The sequence below is a fragment of the Poecilia reticulata genome, chromosome 23, assembly GCF_904066995.2.
Source record: "Poecilia reticulata chromosome 23, P_reticulata-male-v2, whole genome shotgun sequence".
Classification (NCBI taxonomy): Eukaryota; Metazoa; Chordata; class Actinopteri; order Cyprinodontiformes; family Poeciliidae; genus Poecilia; species Poecilia reticulata.
The window spans coordinates 3,446,554-3,466,483 of NC_088852.1; the positions used below are offsets into that span (position 1 = coordinate 3,446,554).

A 19,930-nucleotide genomic window follows, 5' to 3' on the forward strand; every position below is an offset into this window, starting at 1 on the left:
TTGCCAACAGTTAGTCAGGCTCGTTTCTAGTGAGCATTGCGTTTTCTTCTTCTCCTGTTGTTGAGTAAAACACTACAATAACACTTATGCTTCTTGGAACAATTAGTAATCTAGTACAAAAATTCCTGAAGTATTTCTCTTTTCTTATTAGTAAAGTTAAGTCCCTTTTAGTCTCCATTTGAACAACAAAACACATGCATTTAACTAGAATAGTGTATTTAATGTGACCTTTACAGAAAGTGATGAAGTGTAAAGCAAACTGGCTGTTCAGGCTCACACATGTTTCTGCAGTAAGTGGGTTCAATGTTGTGCTATTACTGTTTTACATTCAGGGTAAGAGACAGTAAAGTCTCTGTCACAGTAATGCCAAAACTCTATTTTTGCTCCATAAAAGAAAATACAACCGAAATTCTTCGAAATTTGGAGAAAAACTGTTGAAAAGATATGCAGCTTTGATGTTTTCACAGCACAAAAAAAGAAAAAAAAATGGCTGAAGCTGCAACAAAAGCACTTTGCAGTTGAGCCCAGCTCAACATCAGCACATTTTTCTTCACAAAAAGTCTCTCAGGATATTGCAGTTGAAAGTAAACATCACAGGTAGCAGTTCTGGATTGGCTGTAGCACATTCAGAAAACAAAACAAAACTCCTATATGGCAGCACTCATCTCAAACAATAACACTCTTCATGTAGGAGTCCAAAGTTGAAAGGTGAAGCTCGAGTTTTAAACCAACACAATCTGAAAAACGTAGCTTCTCAGAGAGAAGGGATGGGTTTTAACTTTAAATCCTGTCCTGTGAAGCCTTTTCTGCTCTGACCTCGCTTTGTTTTTCCTCCTCAGGATCCAAAGGGTTCTGAGGCAGAGAGCAAAACCCCTGAAGCCTCAACTCTGAGAATCAGCATGTAAGTCATCTCTTCCTCTCATGTCTGCAATAGTAATATTTTATCATACTACTGAAAGTGAATCACGTTAGATCAAAGTCTTATCTACTTGTACAAACTGTTGTATTTACAACTCCTGCAGCTGTGAGATGCCAAACAGTTAATATATGCACCATAAAACATTCATTTTTATTTAGGCTGAGCTCAAATCTTCAGTCTTTTAATGAAATATTTGTTTTTGCAGACAGTCGAAGACGTCTCTGTCTTGTGCGGCGATGAGCCGGGACTCCCCGTGAAGCAAAGTGAAGAAAGATTCTGGTTTCAGTCCCGTCGGCTCCAGGTAGTTCTGCATGGAGGAGAGATGAGGTCAGAACGCTAGAACTTGGTATTAATATCTTGATATGAGATACTCGAGATAGATAATATCTCGAGATAATCTAGATCAAATCTAGATAAAATCTCGGGATATTTTCTAGATTTTTTTCTAAAGATAATCTAGAAAATATCAATGTAATCCAGGAAGAAAAAAAAATCCGGATTATTAATCTAGAAAATATCTCCAGGTGATCCAGAGAAAATCTAGATTATTAATCTAGAAAATCTCTAGATAATGAGATATCACATTTCAAGATAAAGATATATCTCTAAAGATAATCTCGATATATATCTCGAGATTATCTCATTAATGAGATATAATCTAGATATTATAGATAGAAATATATGGTTTCATACTAAAAACTGGCCAGTTATTAGAAGGTTCCCACATAGTGTTGAAAGACATTTTATTCTTAAGTCTTAAATAATATCTAAATGTTGTCTTTCTCAGTGTAGTATGAGGTAGAACTGGTTATATAATTTAAGTTTAGACTTCTTCACCTCTGAGCAAAGACCAATTTCTACCATCCTAACAAATGGTTGACATTTAATTTATTCTTAAATTGTGTTTACAGGCTGCTTGTATCTTAACTTAAGACATTACATGTAGTGACTCTTTTCTAACATCTTACCTCATAGGTGAGTTTGGCCTGAAGGTCCTGATGAATCTGAACAGCCTCTTCTGGATCCACATGCTGTCCCTTCATCACATCCCTGAAAACCCAAAAGGAAATGACACAAGTCCTGCTTAATGCTTATTAAAATGCTGAAACTGAACATTAAGATATTTTTGTATGCATGTGTATGAAAGACCTTAGACCTTAAACCACTGGCTACACATTGGTATAATTAGCAAGTGTTGGATTATGCTACTGCACTAAAATATGAGCCTGTAACGGAGGTTTCAGTGAATTTATCTGCTTCTGGCACATATTAAATAACTTCATATTAAACACATAAGTGTGTGCGTCTCTACCTGGGCAGGTACGCTCCATTTGGGATTGCTGCGAGGTCGAACGGCCCAAAGCGGCGTCCGATCTCCTGGAAGGACGGACAGTAGCCTGTCGCCGGCGAAGAAGAATCGATGGTTGGGACCCAAAACAGACCAGCTACTCCATAAAGACTGAAAAGATATAAATCGTTAAATGGCTACAATTCTGAGTTTTTAGTGCAGCAGAAAATTAAAGATTTTCACAGAAATGAGAAGTTTTGCTCTTTTTGTTTAATCTTTCTTCTCCATTTAAAAATGTTGGGCTGCAGACTCTGATATCACACCGAATACATTTCTGCTCACTTGCCCAACGATGACATGGCAGCACTTAGATCATCAGTGCTGTTTATAAAACCAAACTGATGGCAACATTTACTAACATTTACCCTGTTATCATCCCACGCTGTCCGGTTGCTCCAGTGTGCAGACAAACGTGACGTTGTGACCCGGGACGCAGTTTTCCTCCATCACGTTCTCACTGCCCATCTTGGCCAGCCAGTCCATCAAACCCAGGGGTCCGAACCTGTTAAAGCAGGCATCATATTTCACAGGAACACTGTGGAAGGTGTGGGGAACCATTTGGGACACATGCCAGCATTGAGGCTGGCAACAGATCCAGCATCCAGGTGATCGTGATGAGAGGCTGATGAGGACGGCGTCTTTCCTCGGAGGCTGTTTGTAGGAGAGGAAAGAGCTGAATGAAGTCAGGTTTGATTCAAAGGATTCTGTCTGTTCACTAAGTCAAAGCGAGAACATGAAAGACCTTCCAACCTGTTCCTCTGTATCGTTTGGGCACCATGAACTGAAGAAATGATGCTTTCTGGCATCAGAATGTTGACCCCCTCCATTTCGACCGGAACTGTAGCATGTAGCAGCCAGGTGACCCTCATGCCAGCAGGAGGGTCCGACGCTTCTGGATTCTGGACAAAGTGGGGCTCCAATACTGGGAGTTCACCGTCCAGGACCTGTGGGAAGAGCAGGGAGGACAGAAGAAACTTAGACTGACTTAAAGAAATGTATATATTATTTTAAACATCTTTCAACCTATATATTTTTATTTTTGTAAGTGTTAACAGCTAAATACTAGAGAGTCTGCTAAGAAAACTTTCAGAGGACAACGACCCTGCAGCTAAAAGCTCCTTTAACAAAGTTTTGCCTTTGTTAAAGGAGCTTTGGGGTTGAATACAAATGGATGCAAAATGGATGCCACACTTTTCAGATTTTTTGTGCTCATAAGTTATCAGATAAAGTCCAAGAAATAGACAATATACAAACAACTGGTGCAAATAAAGAATTCAGTGTTTTTGTTGTTATGCTGTGTGAAATCAGCCTTTAAGGCCAGATTATCCCTCAGTGAACGCAGCAAAGTTTCCAGAAGCAGCGATAAATTACAGCATGTTGGCTCAGAAAGATGAGCTTCACAGTTATTACAGCAGAGCGATAAGCAGACTTGGTTCTTCTTTCTCCAGTCCACTAATAAAACATTGTTATTTTTAAAAAAGTATCTGAATTATCTACAGTAAAATAAAGTGACTTGCAGGTTTTAACATCCAAGTGGTTTCCTACCTCTTTGCTTGTTGGCTCACTGCTGTGATTTTTATCCAGCACCAGAAATCTGAACAGCATAGAGCAGGATGGAAAGCCAGCGCCATGTTGGCCAGGGGTTTGTCCAGTGACCATGTTTGTCCAGACAGGACTTCGTCACCTCCTCCTGCATTCAAAAATAAAACACACCTGAGATACAGCCTGACATTTATTTGAACTCTAAAGAGACTTGAATGTTGGGCGTCGGTGAGCAGGAGGAGGGTCGTTACCTCCAGTCGGTAGTCCAGACGGAAACTCTTACCAAGAAAGACCAGCAAGCGCCAGGACCGTCTCTTAAAAGTGTTTCAGCTGTGGGATGGATCGGGCTGGCAGCAGTGCAGAGCTTGCTCAGGAATGGCAGCAGGCAGGTGTGAGTGCATCTGCACACTGTGAGGCGGAGACTCTTGGAGCAAGGCCTGGTCTCAAAGGAAAAACATCAGGGACAGACTGATATTCTGCAAAAGGAGTGGACTGCTGAGGACTGGGGTGAAGTCATTTTCTCTGATGAATCCCCTTTCCGATTGTCTGGGACATCTGGAAAACAGCTTGTTGGGAGAAGACGAGGTGAGCGCCACCACCAGTCTGGTCTCATGCCAGATCCTGAAACCATTCATGTTGCTTCTCAGCCAAGGGAGTCGGCTCTCTCACAGTCTGGCCTAAAAACACAGCCATGAATAAAGAATGGGACCAGAATGTACTCTGAGCAGTTTGGTGATGACCAAAGCCTTTTCCAGCATGATGGAGCACCTGGCCATGAAGCAAAGGTGATAACTAACTGGCTCAGAGAACAAAACAGAGATTCTGGGTTCATGGCCTGGAAACTCCCCAGATCTTAATCCCATTGTGGTCAATCATCATGAGACGGGTGGACAAATAAAAACCTAGGAATTCTGACAAAATGCAAGCATTGATTGTGCCAGAATGGACGGCTATCAGTCAGGATTTGGTCCAGAAGTTGATTGACAGCATGCCAGGGAGAATCGCAGAGGTCCTGAAGAAGAGGGGTCAACACTGCTGCATTAACTCATTCTAACTGTTAAGAAAAGCTTTTGTTACTCATGATTGCAATTGTATTTCTGTATGTGATGAAAACATCTGACATGAAAACCAGAGGGCAGCAGATCATGTGAAAATATATTTGTGTCATTCTCAAAACTTTTGTTTTGTGCAAAAAGTTGTCATAGATGATGTCAAAAATATGCAAAAATGAGTCGTAGTATACTATGAGCACGCTATGATGTTAAAAGTGTGCTATATGACGTATAACGTATGTAATGTGAAAAAAATTACACTTATTGTACAATTATGCAGATGGAACATTAAGATATTAAAAATTAGATTGAAATCTGTACTTATGTGTCTGAAAGCTTTAGTGGTTTAACACTAAAGTCAGTTTTTCTTTCAGGCATCAGAAAACGGGTTTTCAAAATGGCGCTCCTTCACCTGTTAACTCTGCGCCTTCTCAACCCAAATCGTCCAATCAGCCTTCAGCAGAGGAACCGAGAGAAAGAAACTCAACTTTCACATCATTTATTTATCAATAATATCAACACAACACGGCTGCTTCACATTTTAGCAACACATTAGCACAAACAATGTTCACAACTTATGCCACAATCTGGGGCCAACATAAGAAATATTAAAGAACTTAGTACTTTTTAAGTATTTTTGACATTGGAGTATGTAAAAAATGAAGCTAAATTTATAGATTTGTCTCAATAATATTTGATTAAAAGTCTAAAATCAACCTCCTGCCACAACCCTGATTGGATTAAAATGGTTGGTTTCCTGACTTTTAGGGATAATTAGTTATTTAGGAAGCATGAAAGAGGAAAAAATTATAGAATTAGTAAAGAAATTAGAAAACAAAGGAAAAAGAACGATCTGGTTCTGCGGCGGCCATCTTAAATCCTCCCCCCTGTTTTTTCTTTTTTGCAACTATACTTAAAAATTCAACCAATTCCAGTAAACTAAGACATTTCACTAAATTTAACATTCATTTCAGTGCTTCACATTAAAAGTTTAGGTCTAACTTTCAACCACAGATTGTCAATTTGGGGATTTTTAGTTAAACTCAGTTTTATAGCTCTAAAGATTTTCTTAAAACATGATTTAGTAGTAATTAAAAGGGACGAGCCTTTATGGGGCATTTTATGCCTCCACCAGATGAAAACATTATCCATCCGTCTCCTCTGGTGTTAAACCTCTAATAAAAACACTTTAAATGTAAACGGTCTGTGCGCTCACTCCTCAGCTGGCCCAGTCGTCCAGGATGGGCAGGAACGGTAAGTCGGTGCTGCCCAGGTAGGTTCTGCCTCGGTGCTGGAAGACGTCGCTGATAGCCCACGTTAGGCGTCCCTCAGGGTCGTGGAGCGACCCTACGATTTGCCCGTCCGATCCCAGCTCCAGGACCAGAGCGTAGCGCGGCAGCAGGAGGCTGTAGCAGCTCAGAGGAACCAGCTGCACCAACATGAACCAGGTTTAACCAACAGACTTTAAAATATCACTGGAAAATACTGAAATTTAACTCCAGATTGCTCCCAACTGTATAGATTATACTGAATGTACAAACTACAGTTTTAATCTGTGGTTTTTTCCAGTTTAAATTGTTCAGAATATCAAGAATAAAATAGCATGTCGTTATTTACTAAAAAAAATGAAATCTAATTTTAATAGAAAACCTCCAACCTTGGCCAGGAAGCGTTTCACCGCCGGGTACGGAGCGATCATGTCCAGGAAGGGCGGCAGAAGCTTCTGGAAGCGCGTCGTCGTCATGCCAACCAGGAATGTTCCGCGGTCGCTAAGGCGGATGTTGTCAGGGTAACCGATCATGTTGTCCAGAACGATCTCCTTACTTCCCGCCTTTGGGCCTTTCAGCCAATACCTGAGAAGGAATTTTATTACTAAGAATAAGATCTAGAGCCACATATCACTCTCACCAGTGGGGGGCACACTTCCGCTAAGCCGCCAATAGCATTTTTGCTAACATTGAAAACTTTTAGCGAACTTAGCGTCCTCTAAACTATTTTCTCCAGATAAATTCTAAAGTTTACTTGGCTGTTTTGTAAACTTTCAGTTGAATAAAGTTCAACATCTGTGTCAACGGCAGAGTTAGCAAAACAAAACAACCATAAAACTTCAGTCAGAATCACAACCGAAAACCCAGGTGTGTAATAGCAAAAATTACAAGGTTTTGATACAAGATCAACAAAGTTTAATTTAGCATGTTAGCATTAGCTTTTGCTAAATACTATGTTGTTTTAGCAGCACATTAGTGGAACTATCTTTAGTTAGCGGTGCCTACCACTGGTTTTCCATATGAAACACCTCGTGTACCTCAGTATGCGTCCGATGCTGGTCTCTGCCAGCAGCAGGAAGTTCTCGTCAGGCGACAACGCGATTCCATTGGGCATGTAGAGCGAGTCCAGCAGCACCGTGACCTTTTTATTCACAGGGTTGTAGGAGAGAAGGCGGCCGAGGCTGTTCAACTCGACCACCTGAAGCATCAAAGAAAACAGCAGCTTCATCTCATCTGCCAACCATCAACTAAACCTGAAAAAAGCAACAATGTAGCAAATCTACAACCAAACAATTGGTTGAGAGTATAAACCTAGCTTAATCCATCACTGGTATATTTAAACAAAATATAAAAACGATTTAAAGAAACAATATTTTTGGCCTGGTGGGAGGCAATTTAAGCCTGGTGGCCCGCCAGGCTGATGATACTCTGGGAGAAACCCTGCAAACTCAAACTCTGTGTTTGTGGAAACAATCTTGGTCAGTGAAGCTGATTTAGGTTCTCTATGATTTTTTTGGTCCTGAAGATATAAAACCGTATTTTCTAGACTCAAATTTACAGACGATTCAACACTTTTTCAAACGCTCCTAACCAGAAATGGATAGAAAATACTTACATTTACTTGAGTTACATTTTGGAAACAATGTACTTTTACTGTGAAGTATTTCTACTCTCGAGTAAAATTCTGGATTGATCATTTGATCAGTGACATTTTTACCAAACGCTTTTACTCTTACTTGAGTACAATTTGTGGATTGGTGGCTCTCTTCCTAACTTATGAAGAAAATATCAAATTAATGGATGTTTCCAGCTAAAGCCTGAGAGTGGTTTATGTTTGTGAAACACAGCTTCATCAATTCTCAACAATCAGTTATTTATGCATAAATATCCCTCTTGTAAATCCAGGAACTTAAATTTAAAACAGTGAAAACACTAAAACAAGGTTTCCTGAAAAACCACTCGCCTCCAGTCTGACGTGTCTGCGGCCCCAGCGGCTGGACGAGTCGGTGAAATAAACGATTCCCGTTTTGGAGGAGACCTCCAGGCCGTTCAGGAAGGCGAAGGGAACGCCATCAGCACCTGGTGACAGAGCGACGTTCTCCTCATTCGTCTGCGTTTATAAAAATCAGCTGAAGCCGTCGGACCGTACCGTCGGAGCTGGCCACCAGCAGAGTCTTGCCTCCAGTTTCAGGGTCGACGCTGTAAAGACCGAAGTAAGAGTCGGCAACGACCAGCTGACCGTGGCGGTCCAGGCGAACGCCGTGAGGACGGCCGCAGACCGGCTCGTAGTCAGTGCTGCTGCCTGGAAACATCCAACACACATCCTGGTAGTTTAAACTACCTTACTGAGCTGCTATAGCAACAGGATGTAAACATGTTTGAGAAAAAGCAGGATAATAAGATGATAGAGATTATGTTTTGCTTACTTTCTTGGTACCAGCAGTGGTACTAACACCCTTCAGCTTTTACCTCTAATACATCGACATGAATCACAGAAGCTGATGGAAAACATTAAATTGACTAATTAGAATAAAACTCCTTGAAAGTATTTTTGTTTTTCAGGCACATTGTGTCATTTTAGAAAACAATCAAGTAACTATGGTAACTTTGGTTGCAAAAAAACACTCCATCATATATGACTTAAAAGAAATTTGACTTTGTAATTTAATGCCTTGAAATTGGGCCTCTGTCGCTTTAAGAAGCTCTTTCTGAAACTCCGCCTTCAGGAAGTCATCACAACATGGCTCCTCTATTAACCCTTTAACAACATTTTTACCAGCGTTGCACTAAGTAGCTCCTAGATCCAACCAGGTGTTTGCTAATTGCTGCTGGCTAGTCTGAAGGGGCCGAGTGGGGGAGGAGCTGTGTCTTGAAGGCGGGGCTATGTCCAGTCAGGCGTTTTGCACAGCTGAATGGTTGCCATGGAGATTAAATGATTTCTTAAACAAAGTATCCGAACCGCATTCTGGCAGATCCTGTCCCATGTGTGTGATGAGAACCAGGCTGTCATCTGGGCCGATTCTCCACAGCTTCCCGTCCACCGTCCCCGTATAAACGTTACCTGAAATAAAACACGGACAAGAAATTAAAACTTTTACAACTTTCACTTCAGTTTATCAAAGCAAAAACTCAGCGCTGCTCCTAAAATCAGTTTAAAGGTAAAGTGATCTGGAAGTAGTGACATCTAGTGGTGAAAACAAATTACTGCAACCAAATTAATAATCCTAATTGCTTATAATAAAGAAAATAGTTAAAAACAGGGAGTCAATGTGTCTTATATGTGAAGGATGTAGCTTTAAAGAAGGAACAGAGTCACCATGAGCATCAGCAGCAAAGGATTCTGGTCCGTGTAGTTTTCCAGTGAACAGCCTGCGGCCCCTCTGCAGCCGGGTGTTAACAGCCAGTGGCCCTTCGAGGGCCGGAGGAGGCCCTTTCAGACTGAACACACACAGTTAGCAACGCTAATCAAATAAATTCAACACTAAATTACAACGCTGAACCTTACATGTGCGGTTTGGGATCTATGGGAGACGGCAGCAGGTAAACGCCGACCGCTACGGCCAGCAACGCTGCTAGCAAAGATCGTCTCCGCAGCCTGAAGAAGAAAGGGAGGAAACTGGTAAATAAATCAGTTTTTCCATGTTTATCAGGGACGCTCCTAACGTTGCTCGGCACATTAGCTTTAATTTTTTCCCCTATGAAAAATTATGTGATAAATATCAATACATAAAACATCTGACAGAACGTGCAGTTTATAGAAAATATATCCAAAGCCGCACAGCATTCTGGGAGATGTAGGCAGAGGAAAGCATTTAACAGCTCAATGGCTCCTGGCTAGCTAAGCTAAGTTGGTGGAGTTGAATCGCTCACTCTGGTTACCTAGCAACTCATTCATTCTTTGGTTACCTAGCAACAAGCTGTTGAGTAACTTGTGCAGCAGCAGTTTAAGGTTTTGCCTCACGACTGCTTAAAAATAAAAAATGACGTGTCGTGAAAACGATATCCACTGAAACGTTTATATCTAGAATAAAGCTGTGAAAATAAACTCTACTGCAATAACTGGGGGAAAAGAAATCTTGTGCCACACTTACTGAAGTGACCTTTGACCTTAAACATGGGGAGGAGGAATCAGGCTGCAGGTCAGTTACACAAGAACCAGAACCAGAAGAAAACTGGAGATGATTGGTTTGAATTAAAATCAAACATTTTTAACCAACTTTACAGGCTAAATGCTAATATTTTATTAGCTAAAAATGGAGATTAAACAAAAAGCAAACAGGACAGTTTGGTCCAGAGTGAACTATCTAAAAATTTGGATTTTTATTATTATAAACACTTTTAAAAAAAAAATACATTTATGATTTTTGTTTGGTTTTGTACTTATATTTTAATTATAAATACCTTTAATTTATTCTTCTGTAATGTAGCAGTTTGTAAGTGACTTCCTGGTAAAATAAAATCCTACACTCAAAGTCTCTATAAAAAAATAATAAGTAATTCAGTGTAACTTTTTTAACTGGGTAAAACTTTAAAAAAAAAGAAGCTATTTTTGATCTGGACAAATTTAGATTTGTTAGTTCAATAACTGATACTCTGACAAGTCAAACTGCATAAGATTAATATTAATTTAATTGTTCTGTAAGTAAAAAATAAAAAAGGCTGAAAAGAAAAATCTATGTATTTTTAAAAAATGTTTTCTGTCCTTTTATGTCTGGACCCAAATCTGGTGAGGTTTAAAAACTTGTTTCTCTTAAGAGGCACAAGATTTATACTAACTGTGTTGGAAAATTAACATTGTAGACTAAATTATTATTTTACAAAATCTACACAAAAATATCTTTATCTAAAATTAATTAAAATACTAAAAATAATGGAATTTTTAAATCTAAGGTGTATTTACGAAAACATGAAAATGGAGCTAAGATTTATTTTTGTTACTCACTTTTGGAAATTAAATCCGGATTAACGCAAATCGTTTAAATCTGAAGATTAGTTTTCAGCTGTTTGGCTGTAAATTTAAATACTACACTTATAAATAAAATTGTCTTTTATTTAACTCACTTATTTCATGACTCGCCCTACAAGTTTAAAAACTCCCGGAAACTTTGAACGCAACAGTTTAAACAGGTGGGAGACTTGATGAGCGCTGCGTGTTTTTAAAAATTCCCCACAAAGTAAAAAGTTTTAGTTTTGGTCTGATTTTTGTAAAGTAAAATCTAAAAACTTACATTTCTGGGCGTGAAGTCGGTCTTTTTTCTTCCTGCTGTTCCAACCTAGAGACGCTACATGGTTATGTAGACGAAGCAGAAAATCAAGCTAACCGGAAAGAAGACGCGCTTGTTCCGGCCTGGAGCGTCAAAATAAAAGCACTACGAGGCGCATTGTAATATAAATTTCTTACTCACTGTTTGGCTTTTTTAACAGTACATTTGTGGGCGGGGAGGGGGGGAGGGTCTTTAAAAATGTTTCAAATGAAAGCTGCATTTTTAAACTACTTAAAAAGTATAGTTGACACTTAAATTTCTTCTGTTTTGTTTTTTGCAATGTTTGAGATTCTCAAACTTATAAAAATAACAAAATGCAGCTTTAAAATGATGATTTCATTTGATAAAATAAAAGCAGTTATTTTTCAATTCAACTAAGAAAGGGGGTTAAATTTGTACACAGGACTGGGTTGTTCTGGAGAAAATAATCAATTTTAAAACTATTTTAAACCGTTGGAAAGCACAGAGTTAAACAAGTTTCATAAAATGATATTTCAGTTTTTGAAATACAATTAAAAAAACTGGAATTTAAGCCAGTTCTGACTAGTTGAGATTCGCTTTCCGATTAAAATGTAAAAATCCAACATGGCTGCCACTTATGTTAAATCCAATAAAAGCTGCATTTTAACCACTAAACTGATTTAATAAAAAAAATAGCAAACGCAATCAAATTAGTTTTTTTTTATGGGAATTTCACACTACTATGCGTAAATATTTTCACTTTATTTATAGTTTCAGGGTAAAACATTTTAAAGCCTTTTAGGTGTCAAAACTGAATAACGGGATTATTTTTTAAAGAAAAAAAGTCAAACTAACCTCATAAATGGTGGGACTTTGTTTTGGCAGCCATGTTGGTTTGAGTTTTGTCAGCTTCACGTGTGTGAGGGTCCAGAGTTTGGCAGTGAGGAAGAGGAGGAGGAGGAGTTTGTGTTTTTGTCTGGCTTGTTATCGGAGTCGGGGTCAAATGGAGGTCAGGAGGAGGAGCTGCTGCTGCAAACAGGCGTCCAGCCAACAGCCTGACAGCATCAACAGGCAAAAACTACAACCGGCTAAAACGAGGACAAAAGCAAACTGCTGGGTTTTATGAAACACAATACGACATTTACAACAACAAAAACTTCAAATATTTAAATTCAGAATAAAGACAAACACCGAAATAATCTTTATAAAACAGAAGAGTTTTCTTTTTAGGCAATTTATGGAGCTAAATTGAGGCCATAATGTTTACTCAATAATTTCCTTTGAAACTGAAGAAAAAGGAACAGAAAAGAAAAGATTTGAAAATGAAAATATTATTTTAAAACAGAAAAACAAGATTTGAAACAGGAAAAAACATTGAATCTGAAAAGTTTTGAACTTTAATATTTTTTGTTTGCAATAAATTTTTCAGATTCAAATTATTTTTTGTTTTAAAAACAAGTCTTGATCACATTTTATGGCCCCAATTTAGCTCCATAGAATGAACTTTTACTATATTTGCTAAAAAATAAATAAAATGGGAAGGGGGGGGGGGTAATTTTCCATGCCATGAAACATATTGTTAATTAACAACATGTCAATTAAAATAATTATTTTTGACAACAATGCTGTAAAAAACAGCCAATAAGATAAAACTGCTTTTGTTTCAGATTGGCTCCACAACAATCTAAAACAAGTTATTGTTGACAACAATAATGTCCCTTAACTTTTCAGCAACAATAACTTCCCTTAAACATTCATCATTGACCTAATCCAAAAATAGTTTGAATAACCGTAATTGCCTAATATTTTATATTAAAGAAAATCATCCAAATCCTAAATCAGAGAAGCGTCTTCTAAAGTAACAAAGTTCAACTTTAGGCAGGTTTTTGTTCATTTCAACATGGATTTTTATTGCAACATTAATTCTGTAAATTGATCTGAATATTAATCACAGAGTGATGAGAAAGCATGTAGAAACGTAAAGCAGTGAACCCAACATGGATCCCTGAGGAACCACGAAAGTGAGAAAAGCAAAAAAATACAAATCTACTGCATATTACAGTTATTTTCAAGCAGCAGAGATTTCCAACAATAAAATCTGGGACAGACTAATATTTATTTTCACCCAATAAAGTCAGGTATAAATTACTAAAAGGTGAAAAAGCACCAGTTTTTATGCTTTTTCAATAACTTGTTAACCTTTAAAGTGTTTAATTATCAATCATTTTCACAATACTGGATAAAATAAAGCTTGTGTGATCAAAAGAAATTTAAATAAAATGTATTTAATCAGAAAATAAAATATCAAAATGCATATTAACCCTTCAAACACCAAAATGAGTCTTATTGCGTGCCCATACTTTAATACTTTAATGCTGGAGCGCCATCTTCTGGCCTCTGTCATAAAATGCTGGTGTGTTTACAATCCTGACAAGCTTCCTTAAATGGTTAACAACATTTAACAAATATAATCTGTCACCAGAGATAATAAAAACACCACAAATCCTTTGTGAATAATTTATAATTTCCTATGTTGCATACGTTTCCTCTTCTACTGCTTCAGCCGGACAGATCCGGTAGTTGGTCGACTTCTTTTGGATCTTTTCTGTACATTAGCATATATGCAGTCCCTCTAAAAATACACAAACAATAAACTGATTTCAGAGGAACAACAAAACTGGATTTCCTTTTTTTAGCACTCAAAAAATAATAAGAAGAAAGTCTGGCAAACATCTCTATTGATTAAATATTGAATAAAGTTCTTAAGTAATAAAATATTCCAATATAGCAAAAAGAACCCTTATGTTTTCTGATTTAGGAACTGGAAGGAATACAAAACTGGTTCTTTAGCATAAAAGCTAAGCTAACTAGCTTTTTCCATAAACAATAGCTGAGACAACAAAACATGTCAGACCTTCAACTGTTTTAGATGACAGAAATAAAAATGTCTGAAAATGAATCAATTTATTATTCGTGTTTAAGAACATGTGCATCGCTGGTGTTAGCACTGCAGTAGAGCTAGCTGTAGCATAAAGTTAGAAAACTGCCATTTTAAAACTTAAATAAGACGTAGCATCAACAGTAATGCCATTATTTATACTTTACCTAGATTCCCATTGTTATTATTAGACAAGTTAGCATTAGCCTTATAACAAAGCTAGCTAATTTTGGAAGTTATAAAAGTACTTTAGAAATTCCTAGCATCAAAAGTAACAAGGTTGTTTTATGAATAAGTTTTGTGATCTGGCTACAACTAAGGCAAATAACTGCAATAAAATAGAATAAAAATAAACACTGAATCTACACGTCAATTTATTGATTCTGTTTAAACCAACCTTCATGCTAGCTGTACAAGCTAGCAGTAGCACTGTAGAACAAGTAGCTACTTCAAGATGCTGGGAAATAAATTGTTTTAATAGCTTTGGAAGAATAATATCAAAAAGAATTATAATTTACAAACATTTAGAATGTTTATTATGTATCTACCATTAAAGAAGAGAACAGTAAAATAGAACCTGAATCCACATCATGGTTCTGTTTAAGCTAGCAGTTAGGCTAGCACTCAGTTGTTTAGATTTCTTTGAATCATTAATTAAGCAACTTTATCAATTAACAGTAATGAGAATAATATCTAATATTTTATAAAATGCGTTCTTAAATAGAGAACATAACAAAACTTTATGAGACAGTTACCTGTAGGAACTTCCATCAGTTTTCTGCACATCTTCCCAAGATGACTGCAAGTTACCAAGAAAATAAGATATTGATTTAATCACAGGTTTGCACCGAAATCTGAAATAATTTTTAAAAGAAGATCTACAACTTGAGCATGCAAAGAGAATATTATAAACCTATATATTTATGTTAAATGTTATGAATTGTTTATGCTCTATAATTTTAGCTTAAGGTAAAACACACATTTTGGTTTTATATGATTCAATCATAAAAATAATTGTATTCATGTCTGTTTTTATAAAAGCTTCATTGAAATGAGACAGATTTAAACGTACATGAGAAACACGGCTGTCATCTGCATAAAACCAGCGGTGGTTCACTCTGTGGCGGACATAAGCAGTGTAATGTCCAAACATTGCACCGCCAGAATGCACGACCACAGCATATAAAATATACCTGCAGTCATTCTGCAAGGAAAACAAAAACTTTTTAATTTAAAAAAAAAACTATAATATCCAGATACTCAGCAGAAAAGTCAGGTACCTGGGTGAAGCCTGAAGAGAACGTTTCCCTCTGAAGCTCAGAGAAGTTGATTTTTTCTGGGAAAGTGACTCTGCAGTTGAGTTTGTGGGTGAATCCATGTATATTTCTGAAGCGTTTCAATTGTATGCACAAGATTTGAGGCAGAGAGCAAAGCTTGACACCCTGAAAAGCAGATTTAGAGGGACCACTTTAGTTTATCTGAAACAGAATTAGACATCAAGACAGCGAGTTTTACCTAAAAACTAAACAGACCTGAAAACTGTCAGACCTGAAATATCAAGAAATCACTTAAAACTAACACAACCAAAATACCTAAAAGTAACCAATTCATGTTTTTATAAATCAAAACAAAGGTAACTGCTAGTTTTAATAATTAAAACACCAAATACGCACAGAAAACCATGTTAGCTCTGGCTAACAGAAGCTAATATCCGCTAATGTCTCTGCCCCAAAGGGTTCAGCCAATCAGCAGCAAGGAAAATAAACCACGCTCCCTGATTGGCTGCTTTCTAAAAGGCAGCCAATAGCGTTTCAAATGGCGCTTCCCAGTTTCCTGGGTCACGTCGAGGTCTAAATGGCCATCCCGGCGCGCATTCGTTCTCTTCTCAGTGCGTCAGAGCTCGCTATGAAGCCATGCGGCGATCGCTAGCAAAACTACTACTAACCCTGCACACGCCACGAACTCTAACTAACTCACTTATAGTCTAAAAAACCCATCGAAACACTCTGAGTAAAATCCACAGCATCGCTGCGCCCTAGTCTCTTGCCGTATCCAAATCCCCCTCCCGCCCCCCCTCTCCGCGTGTCTCCGTTCTACCTAGCAACAGACCGTCAAAACATTTTCACTGTTTTCGTTATATAATATAAATAACATTACGTGAATAAGCACATTTTTCACAAGTACTTTCAAATAACCCACAGAATTTCCTGCTAGCATAAAAGCCATCAGAAAAGTAGCTTTTATGCTAAGTAACTACAGTGAACTTATGCTTTCACGCAAACCTTTTTTTTGCTTTCACGCAAACTTGATGAACCACATAGAAGTTAGCTTAGCTTTTATAATTATTTTTTGAATGTTTTTTCATGTAGTCCTTCAAATCATCAGAACATTAACTTCTAATTTTTGTATTTTCTCTCCATGCTTCATCTTCTTTGACTCGTTAGTTCTTCGTTTGTTTGTTTTGAAACCCATCCTGACCTGTTTGGTTGGCGTCTTGGCTTCACATTGTGCACAAAAGCAGCAGTCAATCCCCCGCAGCTCCTGCTGCTCGAAGAAGGAGATCATGCAGTCCTTCTGAAAAAGAGTTCAAGCAGGAGTCGAATAAACTGACAATGGATTTATTGATTAATCGATGTTTTGGTTTTTCGAGAGTTCATTCTTTTGAAAATCTGGATTTTTTTCCCACTAATGCTCTTCTTGTGTTTTAGCTCAGAGTGACGTCAGCAAACCGTGGGTGGCCATCTTGTTTTACTTCTATTTATTTGGATTCTGAATTCAACTCTAGCAAAAAAATATTTTAAATAATAATAAAGTCATGAAATTAGACAAAGGCAGTAGTATATGAAAACTCAGAAACTTGCTATAAAAAAACTTTAAAATTTTTAGATTAATCTCAGAAATTTGCTATAAAAATTGGGAAGTTTGTGAGCCCAAAGTAAAACATTTGCTAGAAAAATATCAAATTTTGAGATTAGTCTCAAATTCTCTAGAAAAAAAACTATATTTTTGAGTATCAAAAGTTGAAAGTTTGCTACAATTATTTTTAAAAGTTTGATATTAAACTGGGAAAATTTTGAGAAAAGGCTCTAAAATGTTTGTTTTGAAAGTCAGATTTTCATCTTTTGACTTTTTATAGCCATTTGTTCCAAATTTTTGACCTTTAAAATAAATTTCCAAGCTTGCAACATCAATCTCAAAATGTTTGAGTTTTATCTAGTATGCTTTAAAAATATATATGTATTATTGTTGTCACTTTAGCTTATACATACCAATTAGCATTAGCTTAGCAATAAAGCTAGCTGCTGCCGTTAGCTAACTTGCAATGAAGCTAGGTAGTTATACGACAAATTTAGAACTTCCTTAAACTTAAGGTTGTTTATAAAGAGTGTAACGTTTTATATGTGGATATGTTGAATTAAATTTTATTTTTAGTATCGCCAATCTTTAAAGAGCAACAACAGAAAACACACCAGAGAGTTTCGGTCTTCCTTTATGTGTAGCGGCAGGCTGAGCAGGTGACTGTTCCGCGTTTGAACGTTGTTACACTGCAAACATTGCACCTGTGTTTCCACTGAAATCTTATACAAACTCTGGATTTCAAGAGCCTGGAAGAAGAAAAGAAATTAAATCCTGTCTAGATTAAGTATTAAATGGTAAATCTGAGAATGAATCCCGACCAGAGTTCGCTCATCCATTTGCAGCTGAATGAAATCCAGAATGGATAAGAAAACTTCGTCTGCGTCGTGCTGCGTACTCACTGCAAAAACAGGAGCGTTAAAAGGTGATCAGAGTGAGACCTCTGCGGTGCAAAGATGGGTGTCTTACGCCGGATGCGGTTTCGGTCCAAGCAGTGGAGGAAGTCCTGATGAGGAGCGGGATGAGGAAGATCTTCCTGCATCATCTTCAGGACTCGCTTTAACTGGAAGGGAACATTATCTTCCGCTCTCCCACCGGCGGGTTTCCACCTTAAAGTAAAATCATACAAACACGTTCCGTTTAAAGCTAATAAGCTAACATTAGCTTATCAGCTCACAATTTTACTGTTAATTTACTCACTTTTCTAATATGTCTGCTAGTTCCCAGGTGGCGTTGAGGGTCTGCAGCAAAGTGTTGACACAGCAGGACAGACGGTGGTTACTGAGGCCTCTCATCTCTGACGGAGGAAAACACAAACTTACCATATTACAGTTTTTCTTCTCGATTTAATTTGTTCTTTTTGACAGTTAAAAGTCAAACTGGTGTTTTTAAAGATTTATTTTGTTTTTCTGGATGACCAAAATTAAGAAAATAACGTGTTGATTAAATTAGGAAGAAGGAAAGAAGAGAGGATGGAAGGAAATGAAAGAAAGATGCAAGGAAAGAAGGAAGGAAAGAATAAGACACGAAGTAGGAAGAAAGACGAAAGGAAATAAAAGAAGAACGGCAAGAGGAAGGAAAAATTAAAGAGAAAAAAATAAGGAATGGAGAAAATAAACGAGGAAATAAAGAAAGTAAACAAAAGGACGCTAAGAATGAAGGAAGGAAAGGAGGGATGAAGGAAGGATGCAATGAAAGACTGAACATTTAATTCATAGAAGAACGACTGAAATGTTTTTCCTCCCGTTTTGTTTTTTCATTCAAATTTGTAAAAAAAAAAAAAAAAAAAATGAAATCCCAGTCCAGATTCTCCAAACTGGATCAGAACCAGCAGGTCACCTCTGAAGAAAACCAGTGGCCTAGTCAAAGTCTCAGCTTAAATCTACTTGGACATGTTGTGGATAGTTGTGCTGCCCTCTAATATGCCTGAATAAAAACAATTCTGAAAATTCGAGCAGGTCAAAAAACCTCCACAGTTCAGATTATTTGATGTTTTTTCAAAGGTCTAAACAGCGAATTTATTCATAAGTAAAAACATATTTCGGTTATTTAAAGTGACATTAAACGAGTTTTTACAATAAAAAACAAGCCACATTTAATCAAATTAAGCTTTAAAATAGTTTTTCCTCCGTTTTTAAACCTTCGCATTTCTGCCAGGTCGCAGAACTTACCGAACTCCCTGAGACCCAGAAAACAGCTGAGTCTCACAAACTGCTCGGTTATCCACACAGGGTTCGGAACGGACATCGGTTCGGTTCGGTTGGAGGTTCCGAACCAGAAAACCATCAGCTGGGTTCTGTGGATCAGCTGGGTTCCGTGTCCGGTCCGTCAACATCAGCTGCGATACTTTCGTTCTTCTTCGCTTCCCTGAAAACGAAACTTAAACCTGCGCCGATCAGGCAAAACATTATGACCACCGGTCACGCTGCTGGATGTTCTGGTGATGAACCAGCCCACATCCACGCGTGATGTGGAAAACTGGATGTTCTACCTGATGTGCAGCAGGTAGAGCTCCGCCACCAGCCGGAACCCGGCGGCCCGGACGTTCTGCGGGTTGTGCAGCCAAAAAAACTGAGTTTATTTCCCTCTGAGGGGAAATGGAAGATAACCGGAACCAGATGAGCCGAGTTGATGTTTAAGGAGGAAAACTTATGAAAGAGCTTTTTATCAGGGACATTGTAGAAAATAGGAGTAAATATTCGTTAAAAAAAATCTGAAATTGATCTGAGATTTTTTTTTTAGAAAAACACCTGGAAATTTCTGGGTTTGAAAAAAAAAAAAA

The 19,930-nt window shown here is 37.7% G+C and overlaps 4 protein-coding genes across 9 annotated transcripts in view; 1 reads left to right on the forward strand and 3 right to left on the reverse strand.

Annotated features, from left to right (window-relative positions):
* Nucleotides 1-2,455, forward strand: part of gnsa (glucosamine (N-acetyl)-6-sulfatase a) — a 36,313-nt gene extending 33,858 nt beyond the window's left edge. Inside the window, exons 14-16 of one of the 4 annotated variants that reach the window (XR_014086030.1) lie at nucleotides 840-901; nucleotides 1,125-1,246; nucleotides 2,240-2,455. The gene's annotated coding sequence lies outside the window, so the exon portion shown is untranslated. Of the gene's footprint in view, nucleotides 1-839; nucleotides 902-1,124; nucleotides 1,247-1,894; nucleotides 2,039-2,239 lie in introns of those variants that run through there. The other 3 variants (XR_014086031.1, XR_014086028.1, XR_014086029.1) reach the window with 3 other exon arrangements.
* Nucleotides 196-5,229, reverse strand: LOC103459295 (N-acyl-phosphatidylethanolamine-hydrolyzing phospholipase D). The gene is given in 8 exon segments (XM_081603870.1): nucleotides 196-1,226; nucleotides 1,888-1,969; nucleotides 2,232-2,318; nucleotides 2,320-2,378; nucleotides 2,633-2,669; nucleotides 2,671-2,918; nucleotides 3,018-3,211; nucleotides 3,813-5,229. Coding segments are annotated over 6 exon segments (546 nt in total). The 5' UTR covers nucleotides 2,826-2,918; nucleotides 3,018-3,211; nucleotides 3,813-5,229; the 3' UTR covers nucleotides 196-1,100.
* Nucleotides 5,230-5,344: 115 nt separating this feature from the next.
* On the reverse strand, nucleotides 5,345-11,520 carry LOC103459097 (adipocyte plasma membrane-associated protein). The gene is made up of 9 exons (XM_017302673.2): nucleotides 11,358-11,520; nucleotides 9,635-9,724; nucleotides 9,446-9,567; nucleotides 9,089-9,190; nucleotides 8,279-8,431; nucleotides 8,093-8,208; nucleotides 7,167-7,327; nucleotides 6,519-6,714; nucleotides 5,345-6,290 (listed from the first exon to the last, which is right to left on the reverse strand). Coding segments are annotated over exons 1-9 (1,152 nt in total). The 5' UTR covers nucleotides 11,360-11,520; the 3' UTR covers nucleotides 5,345-6,080.
* A 1,734-nt stretch (nucleotides 11,521-13,254) lies between these two features.
* Nucleotides 13,255-19,873, reverse strand: usp18 (ubiquitin specific peptidase 18). 3 transcript variants are annotated; one of them, XM_081603778.1, is made up of 11 exons: nucleotides 19,640-19,873; nucleotides 19,320-19,515; nucleotides 18,349-18,445; nucleotides 18,118-18,257; nucleotides 17,970-18,049; nucleotides 17,763-17,897; nucleotides 16,771-16,866; nucleotides 15,573-15,734; nucleotides 15,365-15,496; nucleotides 15,048-15,091; nucleotides 13,255-13,986 (listed from the first exon to the last, which is right to left on the reverse strand). In XM_081603778.1, the coding sequence occupies exons 2-11, from the start codon at nucleotides 19,432-19,434 to the stop codon at nucleotides 13,914-13,916; spliced, it is 1,074 nt and encodes a 357-aa protein (XP_081459904.1). In that variant the 5' UTR covers nucleotides 19,435-19,515; nucleotides 19,640-19,873; the 3' UTR covers nucleotides 13,255-13,913. The 3 variants fall into 3 exon arrangements, with proteins under 3 accessions (XP_081459904.1, XP_081459903.1, XP_008398565.1); XM_081603777.1 differs by having other exon boundaries at nucleotides 19,320-19,534; XM_008400343.3 differs by having other exon boundaries at nucleotides 19,320-19,873.
* Nucleotides 19,874-19,930: the final 57 nt, after the last annotated feature.